Source organism: Pagrus pagrus (genome assembly GCF_965226575.1).
Source record: "Pagrus pagrus genome assembly, chromosome: 10".
Lineage (NCBI taxonomy): Eukaryota > Metazoa > Chordata > Actinopteri > Spariformes > Sparidae > Pagrus > Pagrus pagrus.
Genome location: NC_140194.1, coordinates 12,058,941 through 12,077,836, shown reverse-complemented (window position 1 = coordinate 12,077,836; position 18,896 = coordinate 12,058,941). Strand labels below are relative to the sequence as shown.

The window sequence follows — 18,896 nt, the reverse complement described above, 5'->3', positions numbered from 1 at the left end:
TAATTGGTCCTTGCGGCAGCAAAGCTGTCCAAATTTATCAGATGACACTTAAAATCTGTGCTTGTCTTCATTGACATTCATAAAGTCAGTATTTCTTGTCATTGACATGCTTACAGAACAGCGCAGCCTGAGGGATGACTTCATAGCTGTATTAATACCTCAAGTACTCCTGCAGTGCAACTCAATCCGTGTTTAAGATTTATAATGAACTGCGGTCCTGTGCTGCCATCTACTGTTCACAATACATCCTGGTGCCAGTTGCTTGTAGCGTTATGTAGCGTACTAACATGTTTGCATTGTATTCCTCAGTGTATATAAACACAACAAACTGATGCTGCAAAGGAATTTTACTCCTGAGTGAATAGTGAAGGCAGGAAAGCACAACAGAGATTATTAGTGGAAGAAGTTCAAATGCTATTGGAAGTGCAATATCATTCATTAATAAACAGACAGAAACAGTAATCATTGAACAAAAACAATAACATTGTGGCAGCAATTCACAATGTCTGCTCGTGCGCCAAGTAACAAATGTGCACTCAGACTCTTTTCAGCAGCAGAGCCACAGGAACTAAATATTTGTCAACATCTTTGACTGAATCAAACAACACTTGTTTTATATTGGTTCAAATACAACAGAACATTGTTTACAAAGTAGCTTTGCTGACCTATGTATAAACACTCTTGCACATATAAACATGTTGAAATATTAGCACTAGAGCTAACAAAAAAAAAGTTCAAACTATTGCACAACAGCAAAGTGAGGAAAGAGGGAAGTGATCACTGGTGGAGCTGGCGGCTGCTTTTAGCGTTTCCTGCGTCTGTAAAAAGGGAAGAGAGATAAAAAAAAAAATTACTGTGTGCTAGATCAAGGAGGCTCTGCACAATGTGAAGCTAAAAAAACTGAGGTTTAAAGACATTTATTGTAGATGGAGACGTTTTTATCTCTCACAGACACAGATAGATACTGACAAGTCAGTTGAATGACTCCTTTTGAATTGTATCATTACATTTTTCTCTCTGGTACGAGCCCTGCTGAAAAATGCAACATACAGTACCAAAATACGATTAGTCTTTTTTAAAGACAGCTGTTTTCAGGATGCATAGCAATGAGGTCATGTATCTATTTGTGGCTATGTAAGATCAATAACTGTAGTATGATGATTGTGAAACCAAAAAACTTTGTTTAAGTTATGTTTATACTCCACTTTATACTAGGTTACATGCAAGCCTATAGCGAACAGATTCAGGTGCTTGCTAACAATAATTTTGCTGAGGAAGTCAAAATTATCAACCTTCCCCCGTAATGTTGTTATTTTTCGGGGAATCTGACCCGGCGTTAAGAATAACTACACAGAAATAGCTAATCTTCTCTCTGATGGTCTTGTTTGCTTATATAGGTCATATACTATAGAGGCATCAGTTTTAAAGTGAGTCATTTCATACCCAGTTAAATGCTCTTTGTAGTACATTGAATTTATTTTTATTTTCCCTTAATGTGTGCTGAGGTGAGGCAGGGGAGGAAGTGTTGGGCGTCTAAATGTGCAGTTTATACTGTTGGTATATAAAAGATGATGGCTTACTTAGTGATCCTTTGATGCTCATAGCCAGGACCCATGGCTGATCCAGCCCTCATCTCTACAGCCACAGAGCACTGCGAACATAAGACAAATTGGGACCCAAATCTATACTGAACTGTTGGTCATTTTACATTAATCTGAATGATGATGCCATTTAAAAATGTTCTAACTACAAGAACCACCTAACTTCCATTTAGGTGTAAAGTCAGAGTCTAACAGAGAGACATATGCACATGCAGTTTATTGGAGACTTATCAGATAATGTCATCCTACCCTCGACTCCACATCAGTGCAGTCTTCTTCTGCTCGATCTCCATTAGCAGGTTTGCCTTCTGAAGATTTTCTTTTGCGGCTTCAGACACAAAAGTAAAGTGACAAAAAACATATTATAACATCATTATGAACAACCATCTATCCATCTATCTATCTATCTATCTATCTATCTATCTATCTACATATATATATATACACACACATATATATATATATATATATATATATATGTAATAGCTGGCTGTAGCTGCTACCTTGGGACTGTGAACTCCTGTTTTAGTGTCTCAATGTCGGTGAACTGGACAGCCTGTCCTCCTCCTCTGGTCTTAATCACGTCACCCTGAAAGATTAAGAGCAAGTATGAGTGAATAGCCGTCTTTAACTAGCAGCTCATCCAAAGGCAAATTTCTGTAATCATTAGGTGTTACTCAGTTAAAATACAGTTGAAGTTTTTTTTGTTTCTTTTTTACAAATAAAACGCAGTTGGACTGTCTTTTGTTGAAAAGTCCCATCACCAGCCTCCAGTCCTGCAGTCCTGCAGCCCTTTTGCCGGTCTCCTGCATATACTTAGTTCAGTTTTTGTATTTTGAATTTCCTTAGTTCTCGGGTTAGCTGAAGCCTGCTACCTGAGACTTTTGTTGCCTGTCGATTTTTCATTATTAAAGCTCCAACTTTCTTCTTTTACAAATCCCAATGTCTCTAATCACCTTTAAAAAAAAACAAAAAAAAAAACATTCCTGCAAGATGTAACATACCAGGACAGACACAGAAAAGTCATTAAATGCTTGAAATACCTTTTCAGAGATGACAACATTACCTAATTTGATCACCTGCCTGGGAGGTAGATATTTACAGTCTCAAATATCCTGTTTTCTCAAGACACATCTCTATTGATCTCGTGCTTCCCTTTAATCCATTGACCGAAGGATCAGTATCAGTCTTCTATGACTTGATATCAAGCCTGAAAAGTGCCAAAGCAGCTTAGAAGAAGCTCTACTCCTTCTCATATGGGGTACCATTCTCCAGAAGGTGCACTTTTTGTATATGTGTGCTCGTTACACGTGAAATTAAAATAGCCTACAGAGCCCACATTCTCTGAAGAGATATGTTCTGAAATATATCCCAAATTAATGATAAATGTAAGTGTGCCAATGCGTCACTGGTCCACATGAACAAACTGGTGGTGACCTTTCAAATCATTCTGATAATCAGACAAGCATTTGCTTTTAGATAGATATCAAATATCCTGTTGCAGATTGGTTACCTTGATAAGTTTGGTCTGTATCTCGCCATCAGAGGCAACTTCCTGGTGTGTTAACACATATCTGTCACACTTTGACAAGGCCTTCTCACTGGGTTCAGACACCTTGATGGCACGTGGGATGATGGGCTGCAAAACAGTACCCAAGTCTATACTGGTCAAGGGCGTATGGTCCACCCACTTCTCCCCAGCAGTAGAGCGGGTGTGGAGGTGCAGTGGCCGCACTGGGGTAATCGTCTACAGAGCAGGGAGGCAATTACAAAAGAAGGAAAAAAACCATACGCACATAAAACTGGGGCAAAGGATTACATCAAATTCTGACAAGGATATCTGTCATGAAATTGGCTGCAGATCTCTTAAATTGTAGGAACCCCAATTTGGGGAAAAAATGTCCAATATTAACCTGATTAGTGGAGCCTAACCAAATAATAACAATAATCATTAATACATAATCAGAGGTACCAGTTCTCATATAAACATCGTGCTGCTGCCTGGAGCTAACTCACTGACCCTGTAGCTTTTCTCAATTAGGTTTAAATATAATGGAGGGGAGTTGGACTTCTCTTCCTCTCTAGTCAAACACATGGCTCTCCTCCTGGCTTGGCTGGCTGAGGCGCCTGCTGGGGACTGGGTTCTCGTTGGCGTACAAGGGGAGTGGTGACCCTGCCTGCTGTCCTGGGCTGACCGCTGCTCCCATGCAGAGATGCAGTCCGTCACAGACAAAGGGCTACTGGTGCAGGGGGTGGGGCAGGCGGGCCTTGGGTTCATTTCAACCTCCTCAGCTCTGGTGGGACTGACTGGTACTGGTGTGACATGGGGAGAATCAACAGGGCACTGGGGAGCAAATTGGAGAGACCTCACTATTACATACATGCGTGATTAGATACAGTTAGTACAAAGTAATTAAATAATAATTAAATGTTATTTTGACACAATACATCTCAGGACATGTTATGAGCAGAAGGAAATTGTGATGGGTACATCAAATGATTAAATTAATTTAACAATATTAAGTCACGGACGCATTGTCAGGAATTAGGCAGGTGCTTTAAATGTGTATTGTTAACACAACATACAGGGAAAGGGGAGGGTGAGGTCAAAGGTGAAGGCGAGGGTGAGGGAGCAGGTGTGGGCGAGGGCAATCTCTTTGCAGGGAGGCGTTGCTTTGGCTGCATCTGACGCGGTGGAGGATCAGGATGACCTGGAATCCTGTCTTCTGTCACGATGGCCTTGAGCAGCTTCAGTTTCTCATCTTTTAACCAGAGCTTGTTTTGCATCTCCAGCTGCATTGCATGAACACGCCTGTCCTGCAGAGCAAGAGGCACAAGGTTTAAGTGCAACACCACTGACTATAATTGATCATTGGGAAAGCTGAAGCATTAAAAACAAATAATCCTGTAGTACAAAGAAGGCGACTTCAGTCCAAATCTTTATTATAAGGGTGTAACTCACACATTCTTTCTCACACTTGAGCTTGGTGTCTGTGACCACACTGTGCATGTGCTGCTCCATACGTCTATTGTTAGACACTTCCCTCTGTAGCCTCTGCTCTTTGGTTTCCAGCTCCTGTTCCAGTGAACGCTTATCATCCTCATAGATTTTAGTCGTTTTCTGCAGGATGTCAATCTAGAATAGAACAGTGTGGGACATTTAAGAAGCTGAAATAAACATCTACAAACCAGCAAATGATGGGGGGGACGCAAATGATTTTGTCCTTTACTTTGTATTCTTGCATTTTGGTTCCATTCTTCAAGCGTTTGATCTCCGACTTGTTGCTTTGGATGATTTTGTCCTTCTCTACCAGTTTTCCATTTTGCTCATAAATCAGATTGTCTTTTGAGATAAGGTTGCTGTCCAGTTCCTGAAGCATGGAGTTAATCACGTCGACTGAAATAAAATGGAGGACAAGAACATGTGACATAAGACAAGAAATCGTACTTTTCAAGTAACTGTCAAAGCTGAGAGGCGAGGATTGAGCTGGAGTGCGAGCAGTCACCTGCTTGGCTGTAGTCGTCAATCATCATCTGTCTGATCCTGTGTCTGTGCTGCAGAGCTTCGACCAACCTGGGCAGGGTGACGTCATCGTGAGGGTCAGTTAGCTCACTGGAGGGTAGAGGTGGGAGGTTGTGCAGCAGGCCGTCTATTACAGAGGGCTCGTCTAAGGATAGCAAACAGAATTAACTACTAAAAACTCTTTTCTGTGTTTACAATTGTACAAAATATTCCACATAAGAGGCATGCACAAATATATTATTTGCCCACATGTTAAAATTACTTAAAACCTGTTGAATGATAATTTGGATGGTTCATGCATATAAAACTGCAAATTATGTAAGTACAAAACATAAAATACTTACTCATTTGTACGGTCTTTTAGTTTTTCCTACATAAGAAAGAAAAAACAGGTGCTAAAAATGAAACTAACAGGTTTAACACCTCTTAAACAGTTTGGCAGGAGACACCACAGCAGATAACAGGTGGAATAAGTAACGACTGGCACTCAGATTTTTCTGCAGTACAGGAGGTATGTTATTTGGTGCAGCACCGTTAATTTTTCTTCTACATAACTATCTCTGAATTAAGAAAACGAGTTCAACTACTTGAGAAAACATTGCACATATTAAAGAGCTGTTAATGCATCCAGACATAATGCACTGCTCTATGTGAAAAGCTCTCTCTTGGTCATAGGAAAAGTTTTTATAGTGGCATTTGTATACACTAAAGTTAGTATAAACTGACTTAAGACTTATGACAGAGTTGACAATTAGCCTATTGAACCTAAAATTTTAATTTTGAATGTCTCACTGAGAACAATAGTTGCATCAAAGTCAGATTTAGCAGCAGACTTGACTTTGCCTATCAAAGGTAAGGCTGAACCTACCTTTATTATCAATTCATCTGTTGTATATTTTACTAAATCTAAACATTAAGTCTTTAAAACCCGAAGATATTAATTTTATAATTATGTAAAAACAGAGTAAAAACAGAGCAAATCCTCACATTAAGAAGACAGCTAAATTACGTAGATACTGATAATCAAGATCACTGTCAATTCATTTGATCTCAATCCACATTCAATTACATGACTGATCATTTTTGGGTTTGAGATCTTGCAGTACATTGCATTTCAGTTATTTACATAAGTTTCGATTGACAAAGTCATAATCACTAAATTATTTAGTCTGAGATTCTGTGTACCGATTTAAAAAAACTTGATACTGATGGCTGTTAACTTTCTTTTGTCACAATTATTGAACTTGGTGATCAATCAAAATATAAATGATATACAATCCAACCAATTCCTGAAATGCTGTTAGCTATTCAAAATTCAAAAAGTTTTTTTTCACTTGAAAAAGTTGTCAGGCCATTTCAACAAAGACCACTAAAATGCTCTAAATACCTAATGCACTTGGCACATCTTTGAGAGAGCTGCAGGAAAACCTGACATATCACAAAAGCAGTTAGCCACGCAGCTGGGACTCACCTAGTCAACTGCAAGACCAGAGAGGTGGCGGTTAAATCAACAGGAAGCTAAAACTGCACGAAGCTAGTGCTTTATATTAAGTTAGCTGGTGACAACATGGCCGAAAATTCAAACCATGTAAATTGTCATTACCACTGACGTTACACTATTAAGGCTGAGAGGCTAGCTGCTGTGACAGTGTTGTTTCACTATTAAAGCTAGCTAGCTAACATTTCGGACCTTTCCAACAGCTGCAGCAGCACCAGAGCATTAAATCGGCTATAAAACTTCCTGTTGATGGTTTTTCCCAGCTTAAACTTAACTTGAACGAGAACATTAGTTTTGAAAATCATCCTTATTTACCTCATGTGTTGAAAGTCTGGATGTTTAATCGGCGGCATCCCAGCAAACACCGGGAACGACCCGCGGCGCGAACGTTGCCTAGCAACCACCGCCTGAGTTTCTTGGGCTAACAAGGTGATATTAAAATCTGGCACTGAAAAAAGATAAACTGGAAAAGGAAACACTGGCATTGAAACACTTGTATTGGAGTACTGGCACTGGAATAAAAGTGTCACTGGAGAATTACTTTAATATCGGTATTTTTGAGTTTCATGTGCTTTTTTCTTCATGTTTTCAATATCAGTCCCCCCTTATGCTTCAAAAGTCATGAAAAAGTGGTGTTATCTTGCTGAACAAAACGTGTGTATCATAATTGTGTTTACCACATAGATTAATTTCAGCAATTATCCAAAAACCAATTCATAAATCCCATTGTCTTTTTGTTGAGGAAACCAGAGCGTTGCCAATTTCAAGGTTAGCCTACAAAAACATGTTATCCCTGCAGCACTCTATTGCCTCCATTGATGTCACTCAGTGGTTGCATTGCATCGTGGGTAGTGTAGGCACCAGGTGTTGAAAAGCAGTTAATTGGTCCACAGTTGGACTTATTGTTTAATACAAATGATTAAAATCTGTACAGCAGAACCAAAGATATTGCCTTTTTTATTCCACATATTCATCTTCCTTTTCAAAACCTTGTGCCTGCATTACCCACAATGCAATGCAGCCACTGAGTGACATCACTGCATGCAATTTATCAGATTACATGCAGCTTCTTCTGGAGCCACAAATTAGTTTATATAACTTTTTTCCACTTATGCAGTTGTGCTGCCTAAGACCTGTAAACAGACTTTGGTACATTTACCCTTCAATGGCCACATAGGCTGATGGTAATATAGTTGCAAAAAGCTAATACTATGCAATATATCTGCCTCAGTTACACACATGTGCTGTATTAAAGCATTTAAATGTGCGATTAAAATGAGGATTACCAAACAAAATTGATTTAAATACATCTGACTTCGTACTGTAACAGAAAAAATCATTCAGGTAAATCAGGACTGTCCTTAGAGCAACTACAAATATACACTTTCTTATATCTGTTTAATTCTTACAAATATCAAACAGCACAGTAGACCTTGTAGCGGTTCAAAATGATCAAAGCCTCTATTGAGTTATTGACATCATCTGATAGTAAAACGGACAGAGAAACAGAAAATGCTACAATGCATGTCAAGCAACAATGACATCTTTAAATAGCATTAATTATATAATTACAAAAGAAATATCACATACAATGACAGCAATGCATATCCACAAATCAAACAAATGCTGAAAATATATATGATAATAAATAATCCTAATTGTAAGCACAAGTCAAGAAAAATAAAGGGAGGGGAGTCATCCATAACAATTTCAATGGTTTTAACTTCTGGGCCAAAATGCATTCTGTGATACACTCAAATAATAAGCTATCACAGTTAACTTAGAGGCTGCTGCAAATAGTACACTTAACAAAAGAAGATGCATCCTGTGGCCTCACTAAGGGACAACGTAGTACTCAAACATATGAGCTTTTAGGTAATTCGCAAAGACATGCAGAGCTGAAAACTACTCTTGAAGTGTTTACTGCAACTGTGAACTCTTCACTGCTCCACACAGCCTTTATGTAAAACAAGCAAGTGCTAAAATCAAACAAAAAGACGTTGTGAAATGTTATTAATCCACCTGCATCCATTTCATTTAACAGTTTGTTAGCCTTTCAATTAAAGAATCCCCTCAAGTGGACCAGAAACTAGCCTAGTCTTGAAAGCGGAGCAGAAATGTGTCAATGTCGACTGGCCACTTCACTGTAGTTTTCTGTGTATATTTTGACGTGTAATATGCAAAATAAAACAGATAAAAGACAAATACACAACATTGCAAATCTTAAAGGTCCAATTGTGTCATGTAACAACAGAAGCCTGCTTGCTGGACTATTGCCATTCATTCACACACTGAACAAGCCTGGTCTTACAATACTGACTTACTCCCAATTCGTATGTGTTTTAGGTACAGTCTGAACTATACAATATTGTTCATATTTGATTTGACTGAAACAAGCGAAGGGTGCAGTTATGACAACAGAAGGATCTAGCGTTTGCTTTTGCAATTCTAGTGGCAACAGTTCCTAGAGGCATAGGGAATGCTTCTTTAAAAAAAACAGCATACATCCAACATAACTTACATCATAAATAATTCTTTAAAAATAATATGACCACAGCATGAATGTCTTACAGAAAAATCTACAGTGATGGCAATAATGGCCAGATCTTTCTGCTGTCAAAACATTTTTGACAGAAATTATGCCATTTAGAAAATAAAGAAAGTGTTATACATTTTCCTGTTTTGATGTGACTTGCCTTTTGTACATCTATAACAATGCCCATTTTCTTTATATTCTAAATATCATGTTCCATAAGGTGTCACCTCATTGGGTTCTGTGCACATAACATTATACTGAAATAATGCCATTGACATGGAATATCGAAACAAAACTGTAAAAACCAGGTACAAAAGGTACAATATAATCAAAGGACCACATGAAGAGGTGTGAAAAAGTCTTCAGTATTCACAGAAAAATATCAACTGAAGTAACTCACCGGACAAGAAGCGTCCTAAGTTTATATACATATGATAAGTAAAATTGAAAATAGATTTTCCTCTCTGTACATAGCACTGTATTCTTTCATCTTCCTCTTCCTTATTTACAACGAACGCCCGTTCTCGAGGTCTCCCTTGTCTTTCAGTTCTCTGTGGATCTAGTCAAGAGAGATAACGTCAGATATGGAGCCATAAATGGCTGCCGCCGCTGCAGCTTCCACTGAGGACCTCGACAATCCTGAGATGGTGTGGCTGTCCCTGTCTCTGTCTCGCTCTCTGTCTTTGTCCCGGTCTCGCAGACTGCTGGAAGACACCAAACTACTGGTGCTGCCACTGTTACTGCCTCCGTTGGTGGCTGCCAGCGTGCTGCTCCCGGGGGTGCCTGGCTGCTCCCGTAACATCTGAGAGGAGCCGTAGGGCAGGAAACGGTTGAGCAGCAGGTCGTGGTCCTCTGAGGCTGAGGCTGAAGCAGCTGCTGCTGCAGCCATCACCATGTTGTAATGCTAACAGAACAGAGAAGAACGAACATTAACACAAAAAACATGAACACACTGCTGTATTGTGCTGCCAAAGTCCAGGTGTTTCACTAAGTATACCTGATTGTCGCCTTGGAGGAAGGAGAAGAAACTTAGATCTGTAAGAAAAGAAAAAGACTGTCCATTTACTTCATTCTGGATATGGATCACTGTTATATAATCAGCTACCAACTGATTTAACAAACAACAAACATCTGTGCTAAGAGATATGTTTATGTCTGTTAATACAAATTCTGAGGTGACATGGAAATTTTCAAACTGTGAGACGAGGAGGAACAAGCACAATCTTGAGTTCAAAAAACAATGAGCAGGCGAGTTATTGTAATTTGGCCCCCAACATTATCATTGTTGATGTCAATTGCAAATCAATTTACATAAATCTGCTTTGAAATAATAGAGAAAAAAAGACGCTCCTAATATCTCCACAACCTGCCTGACAATCATCACATTTTTAAGTTTTCCTCAGTATCAAAGTAATCCAGTTATGATTGTCAGTACATCCATAGGAACAATCCAAACAGGAACAGCTAATGGCTAATTCAGCACACATTTTTGCCACAACGTGAAGAAATATATGCAAATAAGGGGGCTCAAGTTGCAGCCCACAGCTACCTTTATGGCAACATCATACTTCCTGTTTATATCCCCAAAAGCCCCCAAATTAAAGGAACTGTAGTTCCAGGATTTAAAACACAAATATCCCCGACATCAAAGTAAGACAATAATAATAGGAGTTACAAGGTGTTGGGGGCACAATGACTTTGAAGATTGGGGACATTATCTGCAGTCTTATTTTCATGCTAAAACTTAGCTTAAGCTAATATGAAGCTTCGTCACACTGATTTACACAAATCAAGAGATGATGTGCCTGCTGCTTGTGTTTTTGTCCCTGCAACACATCTACACATAACTATCCCAAAATAATCACTCACAAAATCTCAGCGGGTAAACACTTTTTGAGGAAACAAAAACAGAACTTTGAAAAAGATACCAGATGGTTCAGCCAACACAGCCTGATAAACTTTAGAATGTGGTTCTGAATAAAAAGCACTGCAGATTTTGTCTCTGGTTTCTCTTCCTATTGCTGGACTACAGACATTATTCACGGCCAGTATGGACAGAAAGAACGATTACTGTGAACTTCAAACTTAAAAAAATGTAATCCTATTCTTTAAGGCAAGTGGTAAGTCTACCTGGCAGGTCATTAGTTGTGTGATAATAGTGGCGATAGTCCTGGATAAGAGGTGGAGGGGGAGGAATGTAGCTTGTCTCCACAGGGGGCATGCTGGGAGCTCTGGTCACAGGTGAGGCCTGGCTGTGTAGGTTCAGTACTCTGAGGGGAAACAACGCCACATCACGTTAGTGACAAAGGAAGTAACATGACAGAGCTGAGTACAAAGATCCCCAAAATACATTTATTTAATTCCCGGTTGTGGTTTGGAGACTCACCCTTTGTTTGGAGGTGGAGAGACCGGTGACAGTGAGGGACAGGCCCTTTTAGGAGGCGGCTCGTCGTCTAGCTCATCCTCTGAGGAGCTATCCAGTGTCAGGTCAATCACATCAACTTTCTTGCCGTTGTCATGAGACGATCCCCGTTTCTGCTCATGCGTTTCTGTCCGAGACGAATCTACAAAGAAACAGCTTACTCACACTTTGCTCGTGGATAACAATGAAGAGTACTTTTAAAGAATTTGAAATGAGTTACATACCGCTGTCCACACCATTGAAAGAAGAAGACAACTCCTGCACCTCTCTCTTTGACCTCATGGGGGACCAGTTCCCATCTTCTTTGAACTGGATTTCATCACAGTCAGAACAGCTATTCAAGATTTCCATGAACAACCTGTGAAAACAGCATGACGTTTCAATACAGTTTTGCAACTTTGCAACTAGAATTAAATTATTTTTAGTACTTCATCACCCCTTAAAACTTTTATTTTGGAAATACAGCATTTACAGTATATGTACAGGTCCTATCTGGGCATTCAGACTATACAGCTGCTGTTTTGGTGGGGGCTTCAGGTACATATGAACTGATTAATTATGATGCAGGAAGGTTGATTTACGCAATAGGTGCATGAGTTTGAAGGTTTACGGGATGCCAAAACACACAAAGAGAGCAAGAAGATCATTCTCTCTCTAATGTTTTCACTGAATCAATTATTTTATCCTCCTCCTCTGAAAATCCCCAGGGACATTGCATAATTATCCTTAAGTAAGCTATCAGGAATGTGTGACATCACACCTTGACAGAGGTTCAACATTTTTGTGTCACATTGTTGGCGCAATCTCATCAGCACACAGTTCAGGGAAAGTTTACAAATATCCAGTTAGTTTCATACATCTCATGCTGAAAACACACCATCATAGAAGAATCATGATAAACTACCCACTACATGAAGCAGTGTTGTTCTTACCCGTCAATAATGAGGTGCTCATACGGCGCCTTCTTGTCACAGACTGGACACACCCAGGTTGGCTTCTTCTCATTCATTTGGATATAAAGTGTTGCATCAAAGCACTGCAGGTGAGAGCATGTCATTGCTCTGCATGGGATCGTCAGCCTCATTTTGCCAAGCTGTAACACAAAATAAATGTCACTGCACTACTTAATTTTACGATGATGAAATATTGGTAGACAAAGAAACTGTGTGCAATTAAGTACACAGTAGATTTTTATCTCTCTACGCAATAAAATGCAGCCCCTGGCAACTTAAAAACTCACTATGTAATCAGACTTGCCAAGTAAGCACTTGTTGATTGACAAGACTAATTACAATAACAGAAGCTTTTTCTTTTTAATTAAGCAGTATAGTGGAGTATTTACAGGGCACAGGAGAGAGACTCGTAGACTGGTGGTGGCGATCTCACTCTCTGGATCAGCTGTTAATTTCTCCTTGACTGGAAGAAAGAAAAGGCAAAACACAAAAATTAAATATGAGAATTACATCTGTGAAATCCAATTGTGCAATTCATACAATTTGTTGAACGAGACCACAAACCCCCTCAGAATGAATCCTTAATTCATACAAATAGAAAACAACAAGATGTAAAGAGATGTTAAGAGAAACATCACACCAGGATTACTGCACAGCTGCACATATATGCATATACACCGATCAGTCACAACATTAAAACCACTGACAGGTGACGTGAATAACATTGATTATCTCATCACCTTGCGATGTTCTGCTGGGAAACCTTGGGTGCTAGACATGCACCACCCATCCAAACACTGTCGTGGACCAAGTACACCCCCTCATCACAACAACACAACCCGATGGCAGTGGCTCCCCAGCAGGACAATGCGCCCTGACACACCGCAAACACTGCTCAGGAACAGCTCGGGGAACACAATAAAGGGCCCAAGGTGTTGACCGGGCCTCTAAATTCCCCAGATCCCAATCTGATCGAGCATCTGTAAGACGTGCTGGAGCAGGTCTGATCCATGGAGGCCCCACCCCCCTACATACAGGACCCAGACGATCCACTATAAAACGCCCTGGTGCCAGACACCACAGGACACCCTCAAAGGTCTTAAGTCCATGTCTTCACAGGTCAGAGCTGTTTTGGCTGCACAAGGGGAACCTTCACAATATTAGGCAGGTGGTCATAATGTTGTGCCTGATCGGTGTATATGCACATGTACAACCAATACAGGAAAACATAAGCGCTGCCAAAATGCAGTCAAACAAAACTGTCCTTGTGCAGAAGTGTGCACAACATAGTTCCTTTTTTAGGGTCCCAAGTTTAGTTTCTGGCATTCAAAAATTGCACAGGAGCGATAATACTTTACATTTCATGCTCCCTTACAGATGTAATAGCAATACACGTTCTATGTTTTTACTACAAAATCAAGTGACAACTTACTCAGAGCTCTTGAGTGGTCAGGGTTCCTAATTCCTTTGGAGCGTAGTCTTTGCAACAACACTGCAGACGACTGCTGTCTTACCAAGTAAACAGCCATGGAAAAACTCTGCCAAAAAGGAAGATTAAAATAATGAGCAAAACAAGTCCCACTGCTTTTCGAATGGTCTGTGACGCTTTATTCATAACGCTTCGCCTGAATCTTCTTACCCTCCCAATTTCTGAAGTCCATGACACCACAATTGTGTTGGGGACTGTGGTGGACAGACGGACAAGAGAGGTTATGTTGATCGGGCGGCTGGGCCTTTTTGGTTCAACTCCATTTTTGGTTGGAGGAAGATACCCCTGCAGACAGAATATCAAACATTAGTGATTTTAATTCTCAGTAACTGCATATGTTAAACACAGAAAATCTGGCAGGACAGACTAATAACAAACAGTCTAGACTCACTGGGAGATTACAGGGTTTGCCATTGACCTTCACACACAGATTAGGGGGGAAATGATCCTCCTGGGGACAGCTTGTCTCGGATAGACAAAATCTGAAAATGAAGAAAATAAATTACAGAAGCCCTAAAGTATTCTTGCGCAAGTAAAGAAAAAATGCCAACAAAGGTTGCCTTTTTGTTTCGATTGATCTTCATTAGGTTTTTTTACATGGGATAATGGATGCACTTGAACGTCCTTGCCCATAAGCAATAAAAACCTAAACCCCTGCTGGAGTTGAACTACAATCATATTGGTTAAGATTCCACCATTGCTTTGAATCAAGGTTTTGCTGAATACTGTCCATTTTTCCAATAAAATGTGTCCATGTTTTTGTATTGTCTATTTCCATAAAGTTGCTAAGGTTCATTATGAATAAAAACTTGCAGCATGTGTTTCAAGCTGTTTTCATGTTAATTTACCTTAATTCCTATCTCTGCATTTGTGATCATTTATAACTTGAGTTAAAGTTAAAACGTAGGTGATGGTTTAAACTTCTTAAGTTTGAATCTGAAACACAGACAAGACCACTGAGAAGATTCTACAAAGTGCAGATATGTTTTAAGATTTACTGTAAGAAAGACTGAAATGAAAAGACTATTTCTGGTTCTTTCAGAACTGAGAGAAACTAAACACAGACCCACTAGTCACACAATGCAAACACTTCTTGATTAAAAGAGAGAGTACTTGCTCAAATGCTTTGAACATAAGTAAGTTAGACATACCTTAACTGAACTTGAACAGCAAAGTCACATTTGGTCCCAGATATGTCCCTACAGAATTAAAAGTGAAATCTGGTCAGATCAAAATATTTCAACACATAATTTAATTAAAACTCAGTTTACTCTAATTGCTGGCTGTGTCAGATGACACCTACTTTCTTAATTGTATCAACAGTGAACTGGTAGTTAAAATGCTTTCACAGTATTATTTCTTCTTCCCTCTCATCTCTTTGACAGCTTGAAACTGTGAGCAGAGGAGAGTTTCTCACTTACATGGAGCTGCTGATCTGTTGAACTTGCTGTGGTGTTAATGCGAAGGCATAACATGCTTCCTGGAACCGTTGACTGTTGTCTGAGGCTACGAAAAAGAAACCAGGAACAGAACATGACAGTCAGAGGGCAACCTACAGAAATCATTCAGCACTAGTGTCGACTCATGTTGCACTTCAACAGAGCATGGTTTTGACTAGTCATGGTTCAGATATCTGTAGTCACACAATGCTCCATCAGTGTGAGCACCAGAGAGAAGTGTTATCACTCACACATGGCTGAGCAGGAAGTAGTAGACTTACCAAGACTGGTTGGCTTAATGAGCTCATCCAGCACGTCATAGAATGGCAATCTCTGGAGCTTGACATCAGGGTGTACAGGATGCAGGGAGGAGGGCAGGTGAGGCAAACTCAGCTCATGCTTAGGGCCAAGTAAAGAAACAGGCAGCAGAGGCGACGGGGAACCGTGGCTGTCAAATCCCAGCTGGGCAAGGCCGGCGGGCAGACTGGAGGCAGAATGAACACCGGGCAGGGCCAGGTCCACCGGCGAAACCATTTTGATTGGGAAGCGCCGTCTGTAGAGCTCTTTGATCTTCATTTGCACTGCAGGACTGCAACCAGCCTTGAGTAGATGGAGAGCTTTGGTCAAAAGTTCGTGTTTGCGCCCGTGCTTATTCCGTCCTGCATACCCCAACAACACTTGGAGCTCCGAAACTCGAAGGCTCATTACCATTTGCTGGTGAAAAAATGAGAGTTGGAGACTATTACACCCTGTAAAACACATTTTTTTCTGATGTAAGAAAAATATTCTTTTCTCACTTTGACTTTAGGCTTTATCCTTGAAAAAACATGTCTGACAATTTCTTTAAATCATTTAACTCCTTCACGAGCATGCAACCTGTCCACACCCATATTATTTTCATTTCTGAGATATGCTTGAAGCTGGAAGATTAAAGACATCAATTCTTTGGCCTTTGTTCCAGCTAGTGTCTCAATAAAAGCCAAACATTATGAGCTTCAACAAACAGTATATTTAACAAACACAGCCACTCTGAGATGACTTCGGCAGAGACAGCCCTTTGGCTGGAAGCAGACCGCACATTTCTTATACTCAGACTAGGTTTTCAAAGCTTTGATCTACAAAGAGTGACCACAGGCTGCAAGTTATAATAGAAGACGTGAACATAACAACATCTATGCATCTAGAGCCACAATGATTAGTCAATTAGTCTATTAAAAAAAAAAACAGTATCACCAATGATTTTGATGATGGATTAATCTATAATTTTTCAAACAAAAATGTCAAACATTTGCTGGTTCCAGATTCTTAAATGTATGGATTTGCAGCTTGTTTTTCATCATTAATGATAGTAAAAGAACAGACGCATCTTTAGGCTCTGGAAATTGTGATTTTCCCCAATTTTTTGACATTTGATGAAGGGAAATTGTGAAAATAATTGGCAGTTTAATCAATAATGAAATTAATAGTTGGCTGCAGCTCTATAAGTATCTGTACAAAACAATGAAAGCCAATATAATGTCAGGGCTGTGTAAATTCAAATCAGTCAGTCAAATAAAGTAACACCGCAAACCTCATACATTTCCATAGAATTGAATCAACACTATTGTGAGACAGAAGCAATGCAAAATAACATTTACTCCTGTCCACAAAGGTAGAGTCTTTTGTAAGGCCATTTCATTATGTTAAGTTATACTGTAAAGATACGCATGCTTTTATGTTCCCCCTCTGTATAGTCATATCTTGTGAATAACTGAGTATAAAGATGCAATGTGGCATCACATACAAATGAAGCACTTACCTAGCATTAAAAACACAACATGCAATTGTGAAACGCATGTGAAAACGTAATTGGTAATCCACTTTGATAATCAATCAAGGTCATCTGCGTGTTAATTGATGGAGCCCAACTAGCACTCAGTGAGGAGCTGCTAAAGATGAATCTCTCTGAAAAATGTAAACATCGTGATGACACTTGAAATCGGGTTGAGAAATCAATGCGGTGGCGCGGACCACCAGCTGTAATTGGTACATGGAGGTAAACTTTGAGGAGTATGTGCTAAATGCCCTTTATACTACACAACACTCAGATGTGTTCACTGTCAAGTAATAATACGACTCTTATGATGAGGCAAAAGAGGGAAGCCAACAGTGCTGAGATTCGTTTGGGAAGAGAGCAGATCAAAACGAAAATGTGTCACAATTACATCGGGTATTTCCAGTCAAACAAAAAGTAGTTTACATTGAGAGAGTAGAAGGACACAGCGTAGATTTAGCATAAGCTAGCTAATAGCGAATGTATTCTGCTGGAGTAATCTGACTGAAACAAAACTTCACGTTATAGTTTTTACTTTAACTCGTGTGTTTGAACAATTATCACCAACGTGAGTTACATTGCAGCTAACCAGGCTGTGAATATTGACTATATAACGCAGATCATCCTCGGATCTAAACAGAAATAACACTCATGGAAGCTAAACTGCGCTTGCCTTCCAGGGAATAGACAGAGCCCATTTTTTAAACAGATATTCCGCTTTTCCTGGTGAACTATTGATAATGTCAGGTGTCTCTCGCCACAGTATCATTCGGTTCGAAACGTGGACACGAATATGGTTTTCATATACTACAAAAAGCGATATCTGGCCTTAACTGCAGGTAAGCCGCACAGCAGAGGCAGCCTAACGGAACGTCGGCAACAATAACAAAGCTAATGCTAGCGAGCTAGCCAGCCAGCTAACAGTTTGTCTGGCCTCCGCTGCTATGCTTTTTTTGTATTATATGCTTTGATATCAACACTCCTGAGGGTCTCTGCTGTCAAGTAAGAATGGTGATATGGTTCGAAATTTAAATCTCACTGTGTGAAACGTCTATTTGTCAAGCTAATGTAGGGGCTCGCTTTACCTTCAGTTCCGCACTCTCCGCCATCTTGTTACATTAGCTGCGCATGCGCAACAGCCGTCCTCAAGGGACAGAGCCGATTCAAAAAATTGTCCGTCGCTCCCTCTCGGCAGACAGCAGGGGGCGCTGCTGCAACGTGGAAATTCATGTGACTGGGTACTTAACTGTGCCTCTCGTCTAAACTGTTGGTGGGATTTTGTTCTGCTCTTACAGGCCCGCAAAAATAACCTAGACTGGTCTAAACATGCGCCTGTTGTTTCTTCTCTTTATTTATATTTCATACTAGAGCTGCAACTATTAACTGTTTGATTAATTAGTGGCTTTGCAGAAAATTAATAGCCAGCTATGATAATCAGTTAACTAATTTCTTTAATTCATTTACTGAAAACAAATGATTAACATTTGGTAGTTCGTGAAATGTAAGGATTTGCTGATTTTCTGTTTTATATCACTTACAAAAAAGGCTTTGAACCCCGACTTAAAACTTCAATTTGAAGATGACACCTTGGACTTTAGGAACTGACAAACGATAATCCAATC

General features: G+C 39.8%; 2 protein-coding genes across 4 annotated transcripts; both read right to left on the bottom strand.

Moving 5' to 3' along the window:
- Positions 1–329: 329 nt before the first annotated feature.
- Positions 330–7,029, bottom strand: LOC311263682 (kinesin-like protein KIF23). 2 transcript variants are annotated; one of them, XM_084363933.1, is made up of 12 exons: positions 6,938–7,029; positions 5,469–5,494; positions 5,108–5,269; positions 4,832–4,998; positions 4,564–4,737; positions 4,188–4,418; positions 3,622–3,945; positions 3,115–3,348; positions 2,105–2,190; positions 1,851–1,929; positions 1,581–1,651; positions 330–818 (listed from the first exon to the last, which is right to left on the bottom strand). In XM_084363933.1, exons 2-12 carry the CDS (start codon positions 5,470–5,472, stop codon positions 803–805), a joined length of 1,548 nt encoding a protein of 515 aa, XP_084220059.1. In that variant the 5' UTR covers positions 5,473–5,494; positions 6,938–7,029; the 3' UTR covers positions 330–802. The 2 variants fall into 2 exon arrangements, with proteins under 2 accessions (XP_084220059.1, XP_084220060.1); XM_084363934.1 differs by lacking the exon at positions 5,469–5,494.
- A 972-nt stretch (positions 7,030–8,001) lies between these two features.
- Positions 8,002–18,392, bottom strand: pias1b (protein inhibitor of activated STAT, 1b). 2 transcript variants are annotated; one of them, XM_084365179.1, is made up of 14 exons: positions 18,360–18,392; positions 15,743–16,175; positions 15,444–15,528; positions 15,174–15,221; positions 14,414–14,504; positions 14,173–14,307; positions 13,966–14,071; positions 12,923–12,996; positions 12,513–12,673; positions 11,805–11,938; positions 11,545–11,722; positions 11,289–11,428; positions 10,156–10,193; positions 8,002–10,062 (listed from the first exon to the last, which is right to left on the bottom strand). In XM_084365179.1, the coding sequence occupies exons 1-14, from the start codon at positions 18,381–18,383 to the stop codon at positions 9,718–9,720; spliced, it is 1,992 nt and encodes a 663-aa protein (XP_084221305.1). In that variant the 5' UTR covers positions 18,384–18,392; the 3' UTR covers positions 8,002–9,717. The 2 variants fall into 2 exon arrangements, with proteins under 2 accessions (XP_084221305.1, XP_084221306.1); XM_084365180.1 differs by lacking the exon at positions 18,360–18,392 and adding an exon at positions 17,260–17,337.
- Between the last annotated feature and the right edge of the window lie 504 nt (positions 18,393–18,896).